The sequence below is a fragment of the Magallana gigas genome, chromosome 2 (assembly GCF_963853765.1).
Source record: "Magallana gigas chromosome 2, xbMagGiga1.1, whole genome shotgun sequence".
Lineage (NCBI taxonomy): Eukaryota > Metazoa > Mollusca > Bivalvia > Ostreida > Ostreidae > Magallana > Magallana gigas.
The window spans coordinates 37,351,918-37,369,871 of NC_088854.1; the positions used below are offsets into that span (position 1 = coordinate 37,351,918).

Consider the following 17,954-nt stretch of genomic DNA (forward strand, 5'->3'; position numbering starts at 1 on the left):
AAAGTTTCGCTACAAAGTACCGGAATCGTTTTTTACCTTAATTGCATTTCAGCCTAAAAATAAAAAAATAAAAACCTCTGCGAATTGACATGAAACTAAGATGGTTGATCGTGAATATATGTAAAGCCTTACTTATATATTTACTGGAGTATCCATGAGGTACTTGTATTAAGATTACTGTTTAAAATGTATTAAGTCTCATATAATATATTGTTATACTTTCATGTTAAATACTGAAATCTGATTGGTTAAGACGCAGTTAATAATATTTACTATTACCCTCAGCGTTAGCAACGCACTTGGCAACGGGTAACATTAAAAAATGTTACATGCGCGAAAATTATGCGCGTACGGTTCGCTGTAGAATTCACGTTATTCCTATATAAAAGCAGTAAAATTTTCTTAAAAATTTTTTAAAAGACATTCAGTATAACAAAATAAATAGTGCCTGTTTGGGAGGATAACAGTTGAAATTGACACCCCTCGAAAACCATTGTCAACCTCCGCTTCGCGTCGGTTGACAATGGTTTTCTCGGGGTGTCAATTTCAACTGTTACCCTCCCAAACAGGCACTATTTATATAATATCACCAGTATAAAATTTCAATAAATTTAAAGTCGATTTGCCCTTAAGTAGTATAATGTTTCTGATAAAGATGCAATAAAAATTCTATATAACTTTAATGTGCATGTATATATAGTACAAAACACTACCAAACAGATTACAGTATTAAAACCACCTGATGATTATGTAGATTTGCTATGTAATGGAAAATGATATGTTTCAAAATATCATACAGGGTGGGGTGTTGAGGGGGGGGGGGAATCTGTGTTACATGTATTTAAGTTTTTCTGTTGCATATAACTATGAAAAAGAAGATATCGAGATATCCAAGTATTCGAAATATCGAGAGTAAAATACTTTTAAAAATAAGTAGTTGGGACTTACAAATCACTTCGACATATCCATTGTATTCGATATATCAGTGTTCGAGATATCAAAGTTCAACTGTGTAGTTATTGAAAAGCAACAGACGCCCACTACTACATGTATATACATGTATTCCATATTTTCTTTTTACGCATGAATGAACTTTGTGGTCAGTACACCCTGATCTGTAGTCACAGATAACTACGTAGGCAATTAAATTACACAGATATCATCTCGATACATGTAGTTCTGAAATCAAACAACCAGAATAGACCCAATTTTAATTATAGAATCCGATTTAGGATGTAAAATTTTACTACGCAGTTAGGATTTGAACGTGTACATTCATTTATTTTAATTTTCTGTTGTAAAGATAATAAGAAACAAGTGTTTTTGTGAGTATAGATGTAATAAGTATTAATATCGAGCCGAACTACTATTTTATTTAATGTTTCTGCGATATAACAACAGGTACAAGGGGACTAAACATCGCATTTACTACATTTGAATCCACGTAAAATACTTACTCCTTCATTTGCGAAGAAAACCGACCAACATTTACAGATGTATGATAAAAAAACCTGGATTTTTCCAGTTGATTAAATGACTATGTAAGCACACTGTTAACTCATTTAAAAATGCATTTCTTTTCTGTTTTAAACCAGCTCACAAGTTCACTTCTACCGTTTCATTTGAATGAAATAGTAAGTAATAACAAATAAATAATTACAAGTGACCTTGTAATCTGAATCTATATATAAAATATCATAAATAAGTTCCATAATTTCGTTTAAAAATATTTTATGCTACAATGATTACAAGGTTATATGTCATAAAAACAAAAAATATTGTCTTTAAGGTATTATAAAAGCTGTCATGTTGTAAATTTTGAATTTACTGGGTGGGTGTAAATACAAAATTTACATGTTGTCATGTTGTAAATCTTGAATTTACACCCACCCAGTAAATTCAAAATTTAAAACATGACAGTAGGAACCACTGCAGAAAAAAAATCAGGTTACATATATGACATAAATTTTTCCAATGGTCTTTACTTCAATATCTCTCTGCATCCATTAAAGCGATTATATTGTAGTTCGTGTTTGTAAGGAGCTGTATAAAACAATTTCTTAGAAATCGGAAGATAGTGGTATATCGGATTAATATTTACACAGTATATAGTTTATTAGCTCAATTTTTATATTTTATATTTAAGATTATTAGTCTAGGTACTAAACTTTTTCCCCTACCTTTTGCAGTGTGCAATGTTTTGCATAAAATAATCATGCATAATCAAGGAATAAGGAATCATTCTTTAAGTATCATGAGGTGATAATTTTGAAAATATTACCTCATAATATTCAAAGAATAATTCCTTTTACTTATATTTATATATTTTTCAGCAATTGTACGATAAGAAATTAAAATATTAAGTAGCTGGCGCCTAAACACTACGTCTTTTGAATTTATTGGACTGTACAGTACAAAATCGATTCGTAGTGTTATCACAGACAAAGACACTGGAAACAGTAAATATAAGTTATTAACATCCTTATCTAATTGATTAAGGCAATTTGTTTGACCATATAGATCGAATGTGATACATGTATATGCTTGAGGGACATACAGATTTAACAGTGTTATAGGTTTTTATATTTCATTTACTAAAGTAGAAATACTTGTAATTTGCTTTGTCAGTGAGACTGGACCACTGGATCTTGTCTTTGGATCTTGTCTGGATCTTTGCCTTGCAGATAATCGCATTGATTCTATGTCAATTACACTTACATGCACTTTTGTGTTCTTATTTATTCTTTATTTCTTTTATTACCTATCAGATTATTTTGAAGAGATGCGAGACTTCATTTATTTCGCATCTAGCTGCAGGTTTGCATCTCTTTTTGGAAAATTTGGGCTGACCTATTTACGGTCATATAGACAATTCCATTATACAGAAACAAAATTAAACTTAACATATAACATTATAATATCAAATATGTTCAGTGCTTTTCTTTTCATTACAATAGAAAAAACTACAAGTATTACTTGTTATTTTTTCTACAATTTTGTCCAACAGCATAGTGCAAGTGTTTTTACAGCATCTAGTTTTTATCTGTAAAACCATCACAACCGATTAGATACAACAATTTTTATTATTAGCAGAAATTTGAAAAATATATTTTATAGTTTTAAAAGAGTGTTATGTTCTCCACATTAAATTCCCAAAAACGAACCACGATAAATTCGAGTGTATAGTGCCCTACGGGAGACAACTCTAACGTGTCCTATTAAGGTGAGAGCGCTCAATGGTCATGGCTAGGTATAGTTCACAAGATCGAGGGATAAAAAATTGTTTTGTTTTTTTTTTACCAAAGATAAATCTAGAAGAATTGCTATTTGTCCAGTTAAGAAGGTCATTAAATGATCATGGCTATGTATAGTTCAAAAAATCGAGGGATAGCAAAAATGTTTGTTTACCAAAGGCAATCTAGAAGAATTGCTATTTGTAACTGGTCGCGTTAGATAATAAATAAGGAATAAGGAATCATTCTTTGAGTATTATGAGGTGATAATTTTGGTCGGGCTTGATCAAATCCAATAAAGGGCTTTATGATAGATTTGATCACGCCCCGACCGAAATTATCACCTCATAATATTCAAAAAATGATTCCTTATTACTTATATTTATATAATTTTAGGCCATCGTACGATTAAATATTTAAATATAAATAAACAAACCCCGCTGGCGCCTCAATTTGGCGTCATTTGTATTATGGGTTATATAGTACAAAATCGATACGTAATGTTATCACAGGCAAAGACACTGGATAATGTAAATATTGAAAAGTAATTCCCATTATGGTATTTTTCAATGGTCATATATCTAGCATCAAACAAGTCTTACAAATAATTTTATGCTTTCTTAAAGAATCTACACAATGATTCCTGTACCTTAGAATAAGTGGTAATAGAAAAATAGGTTTTATTATATAACAACAAAGCATAAAAAGAGACACAAAATTTGACACATAGTATTTTTAAAACTCGAAAAAAAGAAAAATATTTACAGAGAACTAAAATTGACTAATGGTTCTTTTTGATAGGTTGGAGATGACCCAGAGTTTGACTAGAATGACCATTTGATGTTAGTGATGGCTTGAATTAAGTTTCTTTTTAAATTGTTTATTTATATGAGAACTTCAACCAATGTTATATCCACGACAAACTCAAACAGAGGCATGCTTAACACCGCACCCAAAGAGAAACCCAACCAGCTTCTGGAAAACCATTTACTATGGAATTATTTAAATTCGTGGGGGCCAATTTTCATAGATTGTTACTTTTTTGCTCATTCGCTGGGGTGTTATTTCGTGGATGCGTCGGTTCTTCTTTCAGTAACAAAAATAACTCTTTCTAAAATTGTTTTGGTTGAGGATTGAAATTCAGGGGGAGGGGGGGGGGGCTACCATCGAATACCACGAAAACTGAACAACGAATACCACGAAAACTGAACAACCACGTATTCTTATGATTCCACAGTATATCAGGGTAGTTAATGGGCTTTGTTATGTAACTTTTTTCTTTTGAAAAACAATCAATAATTATTAACACTTTTAAAGCAGATAATGTATGAGTGCACTAATTATTATCAACAATGATGGCAACAAAATGTCAGACTCTCTAAGCGGGCATACAACGTCTATACGGCGTAAAACTTAATACTACGGTATTGTGAATGAGATACCTAACGACTTTGAAACGACTTTGGAAACAACTTACAGCGAATTACAGAATACCAGTAGAGTTTTCAATAGCTTGCTAGATTGATCAATAGGGTATTCAATTTGGTCAGCAAGGTATCACATTAGGTTTAAATCTAGGTCATGTGATTACTCAGGTATGACAGCAATAGAGTGAGTTAATCTGGTTAACATTTGCACGTTTTGGGCCTTTTTGTTTCTCTCTGTTATCCTACATTACTGCTATAAAAGTCTGAACTAATTAAGCAGTCAGCACAAAAAAAAATATTAGACCTAGTGCTGTAAGATGCACCAGAAATCAGGGAACCAAAATGTTTAATGATTTTTTGCAGTGAAAAATACCTCCTTTTTTAAGTTATGCTTGTCTCTTTTGTTTGTTTCTTCAGAACTGCCTTTTGAATTACATTTTTTGAAAAACAAAATTCAAATTACTCCAAGCAGAATTGATTCTCTATAGAGTCCAGTGCTGTCCAGGTGAACTTTCTTTTTTAAAAGTCTATGAATAGAATAGCTAACAATAGGAGGGAGTGTTCTAGAGGTTTTCTTTGTGTAAAATGAATGGGTTGAGTGCAAAATAAGCATCTACACTTGAGTAACCACAGGACCTAGATTTAAACCTGATGTGATACCTTGCTGACCAAATTGAATACCCTATTAAGCAATCCAACAAGCTATTGAAAACTCTACAGGTATTCTGTAATTCGCAGTAATTGATTATAACATTTTTTTTACCGCTTGATTGCTTATTTATTACTTGGATAAATGTGTATATGCAAAAAGAAATCAAAGGAACACGTAACAATCTGTGAAAAGAAGAATAAATCGCTAAATTGTTTTCGACGTCGCAATGACGTCATAGAAAGATTCTTATGGGATACGTTAAAATCCGAACGGACTGACGCTAAATTGAGGCACTATTAATTAATGTTTTTTAAACAATACAATTAATCAAAATACTGTATATGAACTCATTCTCAAGCACAAACATGCAATTTAAATTTCCAATTGAAAACCAATTGTACGACGTATTCGAGACGGGTTGATCGAAATGACATTGTCTCTCTTGCTTTCTTGGAAAAGTTTTTACCTTTGTAAAGCTATACCTCAAATAAAATACAGAAAACAAAAAACAAACAAACAAACATAATATTTGAAATGAGTGAATGAAAGTAGAAAAAAACTATTGTGAACTTTATATGCATAAAATCTATATCATAAATACTTGTGGGCAAAATTATTGCTGCATTCCATCATTTTGTACCTTCTTGAGAAACAAGTTTCTTAATCAATTTTAAACTATAAGGGATTTTAACAATGGAGTAAGAAAGAGGATCAGCGCTCAATGTTTTTAATATGCAATAAGATGTAATTTACAGAAATGTAGTGTATGAATGATTATCTATGGAGGAAAATGTCATTTCTCTTTTAATAATAGTGATGAAGATTTTGAGATACGCTTTTCTCGGCCTATCTACAACATATGTAATATATCCGCTCGGAAACTATGCGACCCAAATACTTTCTAACGCAGTTCGACTTTTTCTTTAAAAGCTTTAAATATTATTTCTCGAGCTTTCGAATATGATTTTGGCTTGTTCATATGCAAAGAATGTATTTTCCGGACGACTTGTAAAATCTTACAGTTCTGAATACGTTAAACGCTGTTTAATTTTCTGTAAAAAAAAATCATACAATAAATGTTTATCCACTTTAGGAATCAGACACACTTCACTGATTGCTAATTTCAATCCATGGGTCTCCTGTTCGACTTTTGGTGTGGAACAAAACTATATGATTATGACGTAAAGATAAAATTGATTCAGATTAAAAGTACATTAACTCAATTTTATCTCTCTATCTAAATTTCCTATATCCTAGATCCGCTGTCCTCATAAAAAATATTGACGTCATGCAAACAATATAAAAGAAGGAGAATGTAACCTCTCTTCGTCAAATACCCGATCAACTGTAATGGCGTATTTTACTTTGATCACGATTTTAGCTAGCCTGTTGGTGGTGGGTGAGCCACACGGGTACATGATAGATCCACCACAGCGATCTTCCATGTGGAGGGTGTATCAAGGGTTTACTCCAAATTACAACGACATGGAACTCTTCTGCGGAGGACGAGAGGTAAACAATTATATCTACGTTAACTTTTGAGCAGATGATTTTCTCTTTTAGTATCTTAAAAGTGATCCGATTTATGATTCATGATAATCGTCATGAAATCGTAATTGAACTGAAGAATCATAATGCAAGTACAAATTGTGGCAAAGCATTACATATGATAAACTTTTTATTTCATCATTTTCATAAAGATTGTAAAAATATTTTTCATAATAATATTCTAAAATTCGATAATAGACGTTTAATATACAATTTTTCAACTTACACTGTTAAATTTATTTCATTCCGAAGAAACAATGGAATGAACTAGGTGGTAAATGTGGAACATGTGGTGATCCTTACGATGCGCCAGTTCGTGAAAACGAGGCTGGAGGAATCTATGCAACAGGAGCGATTGGTAAAAGATACAAACGAGGAGATATTATTAAGGTAGGCCAAGATTTTTTTTTTATGAAAGACGTATAATTATATTTCATATTTTTTTCTTTTAATAAATAAAGCCTTTTCGGTCAAATTAATATTGAACTACATATTCAATATCCTAGATATTGCAAAAACATTATAATCAGTTATGTCGTAATAATTCATAAGCTATTTATATCGATTAAAGTTACATATGATAATATTTTAAACAGGTTTATCAATTATACTAGTATATATGGAAACGTAAAAAGTTACAAACGATCTTACATTGTATTTTGAACAGGTAAAGATAGTATTAACGGCATACCATAAAGGTTACTTCCAATTTAAAATCTGTCCCCACAACAACCCCACACGGCGCGTTTCGCAGGCCGGCCTAGATCGAAATCGACTGACTCTGGCGGGAACCAACCAATACTTCTTCTACCCCACCAAGTCAGGAGTATATTATATAGACCTTCAACTCCCCCGAAACATGGATTGTACGCAGTGTGTTCTTCAGTGGCACTATATTACAGGTATAAACTATAGTATGAAATGTTAGGTAATTCCTTGCTAACGATTGATTGACTGATTTACAGGTATTAAACAACAGAATTTCTGAACTAATACGGTTTTATTTTTGTTTGTATAGGTAATTCGCCGGGATTTCCACCAGAGATGTTCATAAACTGCGCTGATATCGCTATTTCTCCGCCATAACGAGACCATCTGCAGGACCAGTGTTTGAACAAAACACTATCACTGTGAACTCAATTATGCAATAAAATAGTTGTAAATTCAAAAAATCTTCTTCTTTTTTTAAATTTCATTTTAGCCAAATCGTCACCAAGTTTTTTCAAATCCTACTCATTTCTCAACTCAAAACCTTAAAATACCTGATACCTAGTAATTAACTTGAGGAAAGTTGGTGACGACGGGGTCAGATCATCTTCGCTAGCCAAGGGTTACGATCCACTCTGCTAAAGAGTAGCAGAGTGGATCGTCACCCTTGGCTAGCGAAGATGGGGTCAGATAGTAGAGCTTAATCACTAGATATTATTAAGTTTGCTGTTCACTTTCACATCCAAAACCGAAAGTGCAACAGCTAGAATCCAGTGTGCGTATCGACAAATATACATCCTCTCTACGCATATATTTAAATTTTGATTTATCCGCAATTCCACGTTTTAATGCGCTATTTCAGGAATACCAGAATTATTAAAAACGGATATTTAGAGTACCATTTCATCTGTCTCCTAATCTGTGATATCTTGTTCCCTGAACTTTTTTTATACGATCGACCCTCCTTCAGAACATGATTCAATTAAAGCAGAAAGGCTCAAGTTAAACGTGTAAATGACAGGTTACAAGAACACTTACTTTTTTTTTATTTCTTAACCAACTATAAAAACTACTTAAGTTTTAATTTCATGCTCTAAAATGTAAAGTTCTTTTAAATATTCAAAACTAATGGTTACTCCCGGTAGGTTTGCTTTCGGACGATGGGTCGATCTATCTTATTTTATTTAAAAAATATCTTGAAGGGGGGTGTCCGGTCATCTTGTACATATGTGGACCAAAATGCAAGCTGACTTGTTTATTCCAAAAATTGACCAAAAAGCTCAAATGACCAAGATTCAACTTTTTCACAGAAAATGGTTGTAGGATATAATATCCCAAATGGAATATAAATTCAAAAAGTGCAAAAAATTCGGTAGTTTTTCATATAAATCCGCATTAATTTTTTTTAATTGCAACAACTTTTAATTTGGTTAACAAGTTTTCCTATAATCGTTAAGTTTATAAGACTGATCCCCAAGAAGTCTTGGATCAATCTCTGCAATAGTACGGTTACATGAAAAGTTCTTACATTGCATCTATTCTAATGCGGATTTTTAGCAAAGTACAGAATTTCTTCTTTTTTTACACTTCAATTTGTTATCGATGTGTTTTCCCATTTGGGATATTATATCCAAATCAGGCTATTATATCCTATTTGGTCGATTGATCTGAACCTGTTAAATGTACGACAGAAACATGTGAAGCGGGAGATAACTCGGGTCAGGATAAAATAATACGCACAGTAGAGTAAATACAGATTCTTTTTATTTTTGGCATTTTTTTAAAGTGTTTAGGGGAAAAAATCACGAGGAGTTGATCGGAATTAAGTTTGACCTACATGAATAAGAAAGACGAATTACCTTGAATTAAAAATGATTTGGAATCATAGCTGAGTCATTTATAGCTGTGTAGTGGGAGTAATGAACACTAGCAATTCTTTTAATATCCACAATGATAACGCACTATCCGTCAGACCCGTTTTCATGAACAATGACATCGTCAACACTGCATCCCAACGGACACACAGGGGCCCAGGTTGACACATTGTCTGGAAAACCATTATCACTGTTATAGCACAGTAATTTATAAGTGTACAGAGGGATGGAGAACATTTAGCGATGTGCCTCTTTTGGAAAACAATCATCACTATAGAAGTAGAATTATAATTCGATCAATGGCATACTCACAATGATGATACACAAGCTTATCAAAAATGATGTAGATATTTTCTATCGGAGTCGTTTCTGCGACACACTGCATATCAAATGGCAATGTTAAAGACGGTGTAAAAGACAGAGCCTTACTTTTGACTTAAAGGGACTTGGACACGATTTGACTTAAAATTTTCTAATTTTATTTTTCCATTGTCAATGTTTATACTGATAAATATTGAAATTTTTAATGCTATGTCAAAATTTGAAAGTTAAATATCAAGTTATAAGCAAGATAGAGAGTTCATAATTCTTTGTTTTGTAAACAAAGCTCGAATATTGTCATTTTTTACATATGCGTTGTATTGGTGCAAGTTTCAATCAAATGTATCTTTCTTTTGTTGATACTAGTATTTATGAAGATATTGAATTAGTTAAAATTGTTTTTTACATGTCATTTTGTCTAAGAAATGGTAAATCTTTACATAACATATTTTGTAAACAACCATAACAGTCAAGCTTTGTTTACATGACGACTAATTTTTACCTCTGTATCTCGCATGTAACTTGACTTTAACATTTAATATTTTGGTCCATCATTTAAAATGCACCAGTAAACAATTTTATACATAAAAAATAAAAATAAAATGTTTGATCTCAAATCGTGTCCAAGTCCCTTTAATGTATATATCCAACGAATATTTAAATATACATGTTCATTATGAGTTTAGAATTTTCAAAAAATCTTATATGACTATCAATCAGTTTGAGTTGCAGGTTTAAGGGGGCATACTAAGAATGATATCCATGATAATTCTCTCTTGATAAAAAAATTTTTTCGACAAATGTCGATTTTCTATTGTAACCGTTACTGCAATGCAAAATTCTGTGTTATAAACTACAAACGCCATAAAGTGAAACTTATTTAGACATAATGCAATTGTATCACACACAAATCATTGAGTCAAACATTAAAAAACTGTACAGGCATACATCTGCACGTCTACTACTTGTTGGTAATATCACCATGTAATGCAATGTTTGTTACGTTTCATCAACTTTAATGACTTTTCTAAAGAAAAAGGTTTACTCCTTGTAAACTATGAGAGAGAGAGAGAGAGAGAGAGAGAGAGAGAGAGAGAGAGAGAGAGAGAGAGAGAGAGCTCAACAAAAAATGCAATCTACATGTACAGTAAAACACGCTTATAACGAAGTCCCAGGGACGGCCAATTTAACTTCGTTATTAGCGTAATTCGTTATATCCGTCAAGTTTACAACATGAAATAGAGACTTCGGGAATGAAATTCACTTCGCTGTAAGCGTCAATTCATTATAAGCGTGTTCGCTATAACCGTGTTTTACTGTATAATGTTTTCTATGGTAAGTTTCATTATTGTTATCTTTAAAACCATAAAAGATGTATAAAATATCTAAAGTTTAAATCGGCCAAAAATCAAAAGTAGAATGTAACCTCTCTCCGTTAGATACACGATCAACTGTAATGGCGACGCGTATTTTACTTTGATCACGAGTTTGTAGAACAATAACTTATTTAATCTTATATACCGAAGACCAGTTTGCAGTTTTTTTCCTTGGAGGGTGGGGGTGGGAGGGGGTTCTTTAAAACTAGCTAGCCTATTGGCGGTATGTGAGCCACACGAGTACATGAGATCTAAATCCTTTTCTTCCATTCAATAGCCAGGGATTGTTAAAAACAGAGAACTTCACCTTTTCATCATATACAGTTCATTCACGACTTTCCTTTCAGTTTGAAGACGTTTATAATAGTCTTTTCATAACCCTTTTTTTTATTCTACCTATCGAATGACAACATACACATGCATGTATTTCTAATGCATCGGTCATTACCTGATTACTTGTAATTTTCTGGACTTTAGAGTGAAGATGTTTTAAGAATTCGAGAACAAAATTGTGTTTTCTCTAAAGCTTATACCTTTTTTGTCGTATGGAAACTTATTTCGGAGACTATAGGTGTAGATTTAATGTACGTGCCATATTAATGAATGTTTATATTTTGAAATGGCATTGTACATGTATCGTACACCTGTAATGATTCTATCAAGATATATTCACTTCATGGGGAAATTTTACTTTTCTGTATTTTTTTTTTAGGTTAGAATATGTTTTAATAGAAATAAAATCAAAAGACGTGTCTTACTGAGTAGATTTAATGAAAACTGGATGAACTTAAAGCCAATTTCTCCTCCTTCTACTAGCATATAACATACACATCAATAATAGGTTTTCGGTATTCGATAACAAAAGGATCACCTTTTGTTATCGTATCATATATTAATAAATTTTCTGTTGACTTCATAAGTGTAACAAGTACTTGTTCGCAAAATTGATTTTATAGATCTAATATTTTGATAACGAATTACATTAATATCTATGTTTAAAAAATCTACATTGCACGTGATCGTCAAGAATACTACTCTGTTGATCTGCAGAAACAAATGTCACTGTTTGTCGTTCTGCAGAGGTCAGAAGTAAGGGTGCAAGTTGTTTGACAACTCTTGTCCATGGCGGTTTGACCCTCGAAAGCACCTATCGCTTTACACTCGATAGGTCGACACTGACAATTACAGCGCATTGGTGTGCAGGAGGCTGTGGACTTTCGACAGTGCTCGTTGCAAAAGTGCTCATCGTCCAGGCTTTGTCCTTCACACATTAGGATACCAGTGGAGCAGGACAGTATACCAGCCTGCGTTGTTGTTGTCGTTGTTGTTGTTGTTAAGTCACTCGTTGATGACGTGAAAGTTGTTTGTTCCATTATGTTGTTGTCATCGGCGAATATCGCGATATCGGCGCAGTTGACGAACATTTCCGGTAGATATCCAGGAGAGTTGCCTACAAAATCACAATTTCATTTTCCTTCAGATATCTAAAGAACAATCACAATATGAAAAAAGTACAGCAAATGTTAGTACTAAAGCGAAATAGAAAGAAAGATATGCATCGTATCTTACATATAAATAGCGATTTATTTTTTCTTTCAATATACTCGCAAACTGACAAGCCTTTAGTTACTTTATTATAGCATAAAGGCATTGTTTTCTGAAGAGTACTCGGTTTTGGTAATCGTGTAATGCACGAATACGTGGGTATTAAATTTCGTTACCCGTGGTATATGTCCACTGAAGAATACACTGTGAACACACCATATCCGGCGGAAGTTGGAGATCTATCTCGTACTCTCCGTCCGACCTGTAATCAGGTGTGTAGGTGTTTTCGTCTGATCCCGCCAAAGTGAGTATATGCTGGTCCAGGCAATCTTTGGAGACTGGTAGTGCGGGGTTATTATGGGGACAGATTTTGAATTGAAAGTGTCCCAGATGGAATGCTGTTAATACTATCTTAACCTGTATAAAATCACTGATTGGTTTTTAAGTTCATCGAATCAAGATAGAAAATAATGGAGAATTTATTTTGGTTTATCATTTTGACGGCAGACCCAGTTGTTTTAAACATAATTAACTAAAAAAACCAATCTAAGTATCTAATCATTAGAGAACGCTTTAAACTACAAGTCATAAAAATCAAGCATGTAGTATATTAGTATCATACCTTAATAATTTGTCCACGTGTGTATTTTCGACCAATCGTTCCTGTAGCATAGATTCCTCCGGCCTCGTTTTTACGAACTGGTGCATCGTAAGGATCTCCACATGTTCCGCATTTACCATCTAGTTCATTCCATAGCCGCTTTGAAATGCATGTAGAAATGTAAATACACCATCAATTGTTGAATAAAAGCAGTGCATGTTGTAGCTGGGAAGTAAAAGCTAAAGTTAAAGACACTCCATCTGATAGATAAATTCTATGGAACAAATTACGAGGATGAACACTTAAAAAATTCAATTTTTTATATTTAGCTACTTCTTGAATGACTTCGGGTGTAAATCAATGTGGTTTTTTTTATAAATCCTCAAGATGTTTTTTCGGACATGGTCTTTTGCGTTTGTAAAAGTCCTGTTATAGAATAAATTACATGTGCACCTTGGCCTGAAAATACCGCAGGGGTGATTTTTACCTCTCGTCCTCCACAGTAAAGTTCCATGTCGTTGTAATTATGAGGAAACTTTGGGTCAACCCTCCACATGGAGGATCGCTGGGGCGGATCTATCATGTACCCGTGTGGCTCACCCACCGCCAACAGGCTAGCTAAAATCACGGTCACTTCAAAAAGCTTCATGGCCCAAACTTTGTTGGAAATGAGGAGGTTTTGGGCATCTTTTATATATCTGTGTTGTACTATAAACCGTCCGAGCGGATATAAGTGGGATGATAGATACACCGATAATGCTGTTACATGTACTTTTAAAATACTGATTTCGAGTTGATAGACTATCTAATGAACATTGATTGTTTTAAAAGTGTCCAAACAACTCCTGTCCCACCCGCAGACGACACCAAATTTCCCTTTTCCATTATTTGTATCTGTTTTACTTTTTTGATAGCAATAACGAGGATGTTACTTAATTCCTCGGAGTGGTTTTTCTACGATAGCACTGTGAGTTCTAGTATATGTGTATTTTCCAAGTAAACTAACTAAATAACGGAATTTTATTTGACCCGTTTACTCTCTCTCTCTCTCTCTCTCTCTCTCTCTCTCTCTCTCCGTATTTTTTTTCATCAACTATAATAAAGATAAAATTCGATTTTTAAAAAAATCTGTAAAGTATTGTAAATCAAAGGGGTCAATTGACTAGATATACCTTTAAGCCATTTGGCTCACCTGTTCAACGATGTTAACTGTGACGAAGCAGCATACTAGTACTATATCTAAAGTACATCATTTAAATGCAAATCAATGATACGAGTAAATCATTTTATTATTCATTATGCTTGTTTACTTTATTGTCAATAATTCTAGTTAGAATCTTCATTTTTCAGGAGTTTGTTTCCATTCAATATCCCAATTAAATATTTGATATCTAATAATAATAGTAGATCCGGAAAACGATATTTACTTAAATGTTCCCTGTGTTGTTGAATGTTTGGCTTTGGTGTTCATTTCGTTGTAATACAGATACTGCATAAAACATTACATCTATCAATCTAAATTCTGTACCTCGATACATCTTAGTTTGTGTATATATGTTATATTATTAGACCAATTTTTAACACATATTGTTTAAAAGTGTTATGGTATAAATAAATTGAGTGTTATTTACACTATAGTCTGTCCCAATTTATTGCTTCCATTGCTTTTTGATGATTTTTAATAAAAATACACTTACCTGTGAAAGAAATACATTTGAAATCGATAAAAGGGAATATTTCCAAGATATTTTCATTGAACAATTGTCATTTTTCACTCATAAAAGTTCACAGGAACGAAAACAAATTTCTTACGAAGATTTATAATAGGAAATATTTACATCTTTTCCCCAGTCGGAAGTTCTCGGGATACCTCGCGCAATTTTTTAACGTTATCATTCGGGCTTATTAATGACTGAAGCAATGCAAAATTACCGTAGACTTTTTATTTTGGGATGTGTATTGAAACCTGAAGCGGTAGCGGGGGTGTTTCAAAACAGATAATCTTGACATTTTTCATATTAGTGGATGAACGTAGTTTGAGCACAAAGGTATTTATGATTATCGAAATATCAAGCAAAAAGTGGTGGAAGCAAAAACTCGGGACAAAGTATAACTCGCTTATGCATCATTTCATAAACTATAGGTTATTTCTACTTCTTGGGGAATACTCTGTCATGGGACCGAACATTTTAACTAAGTGGTGAATTTCAAAATGAAAGATGTTAAGAACATTCCTAATTTTTATTTTAAATCTATTCATTATGATCCGCACCCCATAAAACAATCCTCACCTTTCTGTGACCTCATTGTGCACAGCCAAGCATCTCTAAGAGAACCCATCCAGAGGAATTTGATTGTAAGGAAGTCCAATGCATAGACATAGTTTTATTGTTCGTTGAAACAGAAATAATCTGTATCAATATCCTTTTTTGTTTACACACGTATATGTACTATAATGTGAAATTTGTGAACCCCTACCCCTTGAGACTCTTTCCTTTCTCCTATAGATAAATTATATATCTTCCTTAACAGGATTTGTCCCCATATCACTACGAAGAATTACATTTCTCTTAACATTTGTGTTTAGTAAAACTTAAATGAAATTCAATTTTTAGTCGTCAGAAAACTTAAATTGTCATTAAAATTCATAGTTTCAGAAAAGGGATGTAATTCCATATCAAAATATCTCCTTTGCAAAGCAAGGATATATCCATGTAATTGTTTTGTTGTATATAAATGGAAAACAGGTGATTAGAAAAGCGCGCAGTCTTCGATCGTTTTAACGAAGGTGAGTTTTAGCGACAGAAAATAATATTATAAATACGTATATGGTCTAATACTATGATTTGTCTACCTTAGGTCCGCCTAAGGAAAAAATATATACATTATACCAGTTATTTGAATCACGATGTGACACGTGTCGATATTCTAAGGGGTCATTTTTCGACAACCCACACAGAAAAGAATGTCCCAAGGACATGAAATCTACGGAAATATCCAGGTATTTTGCGACAAACTGGGTCATTTTTCTACGTAAAATAATAATATTGCAAATTTTAATCACAATTAATGTCCCTTTTATAATCTGATGAATTTGTCCGAAAATTCCTAAGGGGTATAATTACGGACAGAATGTTTTTTACTCAATTAATTTATTACTTTCATCTTTTAAATTAATTTCATCTTTTAATGTATTAATTCTTACTTTCATGGTATATTTCATCAATTCCATGCATTCACTGCACATTTTATCAACCGCACCGCAAGTGTGGCAAACCGTTACCATCCCCCCTTTTTTGCACATAAAAGTCATCATGGTCCTTTAATTCATTTTTTATTGTATGAAAATGTATTGAAATTATACAGTTATATATCTCGTTATAGTTACTTCGTAAGTGTTAACTTATTCATTTATTTTTCATAAAGTAAAAATTCCCTGTTCCCTAAATACCTAAATACATGTACATGAACGTATAACGTTACTATATAGGCAGAGACATAACATGTTATTTATGTCTCTGATATATAAGTAAGTATATACAAATACATGTAAATTCAATATTGGCTTACGTAATTAGCTGATAGATATGTTATTAAAATTTTATAAAAATATTATGAAAAGTACGACTGAAACATCAACGACATACATATGTATTTAGTGTTTAGCGAGATGTAGTCACTCGTAAGCATGATGAAATCATCTCATTCATAAATCCCCCTGTTTATAGGTGGCGCATTTCGAGACGGTCACATGGCCGTTGACGTCATTCATCAAAACAATGTTAATGTAATGTGTAAAGGGAAAGGTTGTTTCTATGTATTTTCTACAGTTTTTTCTTTCAAATTGGGATTTACATTGATAATCTTACTTATTCGGTGATCAATTATCGAAGATGTGTCCTAAATGTGACCAAGAGATGACAGGAAAAACAAATTTAGACCGTGGATTACATCAAAACCATCGGATTAATTTTTCAAGATGGAGGTCGCACTTTTCACAGTACTATATGTTATTGTGCATTTTGATGATTTTTGATAACATCCTCTTTGTTAACTGCGATAATTCTGTTTATACGGCTAAAGTCAACATAACGTACTATAAAAATGACCCGAGCGATGCAAAGTCAGAGGTCAGAGATATGGGGGTGTTTGGACAAAATGCCATCTCGGCAAATGACCGGAAACACACGGAAGCTGGACGATTGGTACATGTGTTAACGACAGAAAACAAAACAGATGCCTGTAAACCTATAGTAAACGCACCCAAAGAGCGTTGGGTGGCCTTAGTGAAAAGAGATGTTTGTACCCTGAGTGAAAAAGTTGACATGTGTGGTGCGGCCAATGCATCAGCAGTCATCATCTATAACACTCAAGATCCTGAGCCCAATGACAGAGGGGCTTTTTATAATCTGAAAGGTAAAACCATACTCATGTAACTATGGTGTTTTAAAAAGTGTTCACGATTGTATTAAAAAAGTTAAGTGTTGATGTAGGAAACTGGATGCAGTACATGTATATGTTCCATTTTCAACAAGATGCAGAAAGGTACAAGTGTATACTTTCTTCTTCTTTTTTTTTTTTTACAATTATATCATGTGGATTAAAAAAATTGGTCATTTGTGTTCTCAGCATGCACAAAAAGAGCTTTTGAAAACATTATATACATAAT

The 17,954-nt window shown here is 32.9% G+C and overlaps 1 protein-coding gene and 1 long non-coding RNA gene across 2 annotated transcripts; one reads left to right on the forward strand and one right to left on the reverse strand.

Moving 5' to 3' along the window:
- The first annotated feature begins 6,662 nt into the window (after window positions 1-6,662).
- Window positions 6,663-7,946, forward strand: LOC117681216 (uncharacterized). The gene is made up of 4 exons (XM_066071672.1): window positions 6,663-6,824; window positions 7,113-7,250; window positions 7,528-7,762; window positions 7,879-7,946. Exons 1-4 carry the CDS (start codon window positions 6,663-6,665, stop codon window positions 7,944-7,946), a joined length of 603 nt encoding a protein of 200 aa, XP_065927744.1.
- Window positions 7,947-11,956: 4,010 nt separating this feature from the next.
- On the reverse strand, window positions 11,957-16,585 carry LOC105320945 (uncharacterized). Its single transcript, XR_010711096.1, has 3 exons — window positions 13,307-16,585; window positions 12,861-13,101; window positions 11,957-12,589 (listed from the first exon to the last, which is right to left on the reverse strand). It is a non-coding gene; the product is annotated as an uncharacterized lncRNA (long non-coding RNA).
- Between the last annotated feature and the right edge of the window lie 1,369 nt (window positions 16,586-17,954).

Coding starts and splice junctions, on each gene's coding strand:
- LOC117681216 (XM_066071672.1), top strand. CDS start 6,663: ATGGCGTATTTTACTTTGATCACGATTTTAGCTAGCCTGTTGGTGGTG. Junction 6,825..7,112: donor TCTTCTGCGGAGGACGAGAG/GTAAACAATTAT, acceptor TTCATTCCGAAG/AAACAATGGAATGAACTAGG. Junction 7,251..7,527: donor AACGAGGAGATATTATTAAG/GTAGGCCAAGAT, acceptor TATTTTGAACAG/GTAAAGATAGTATTAACGGC.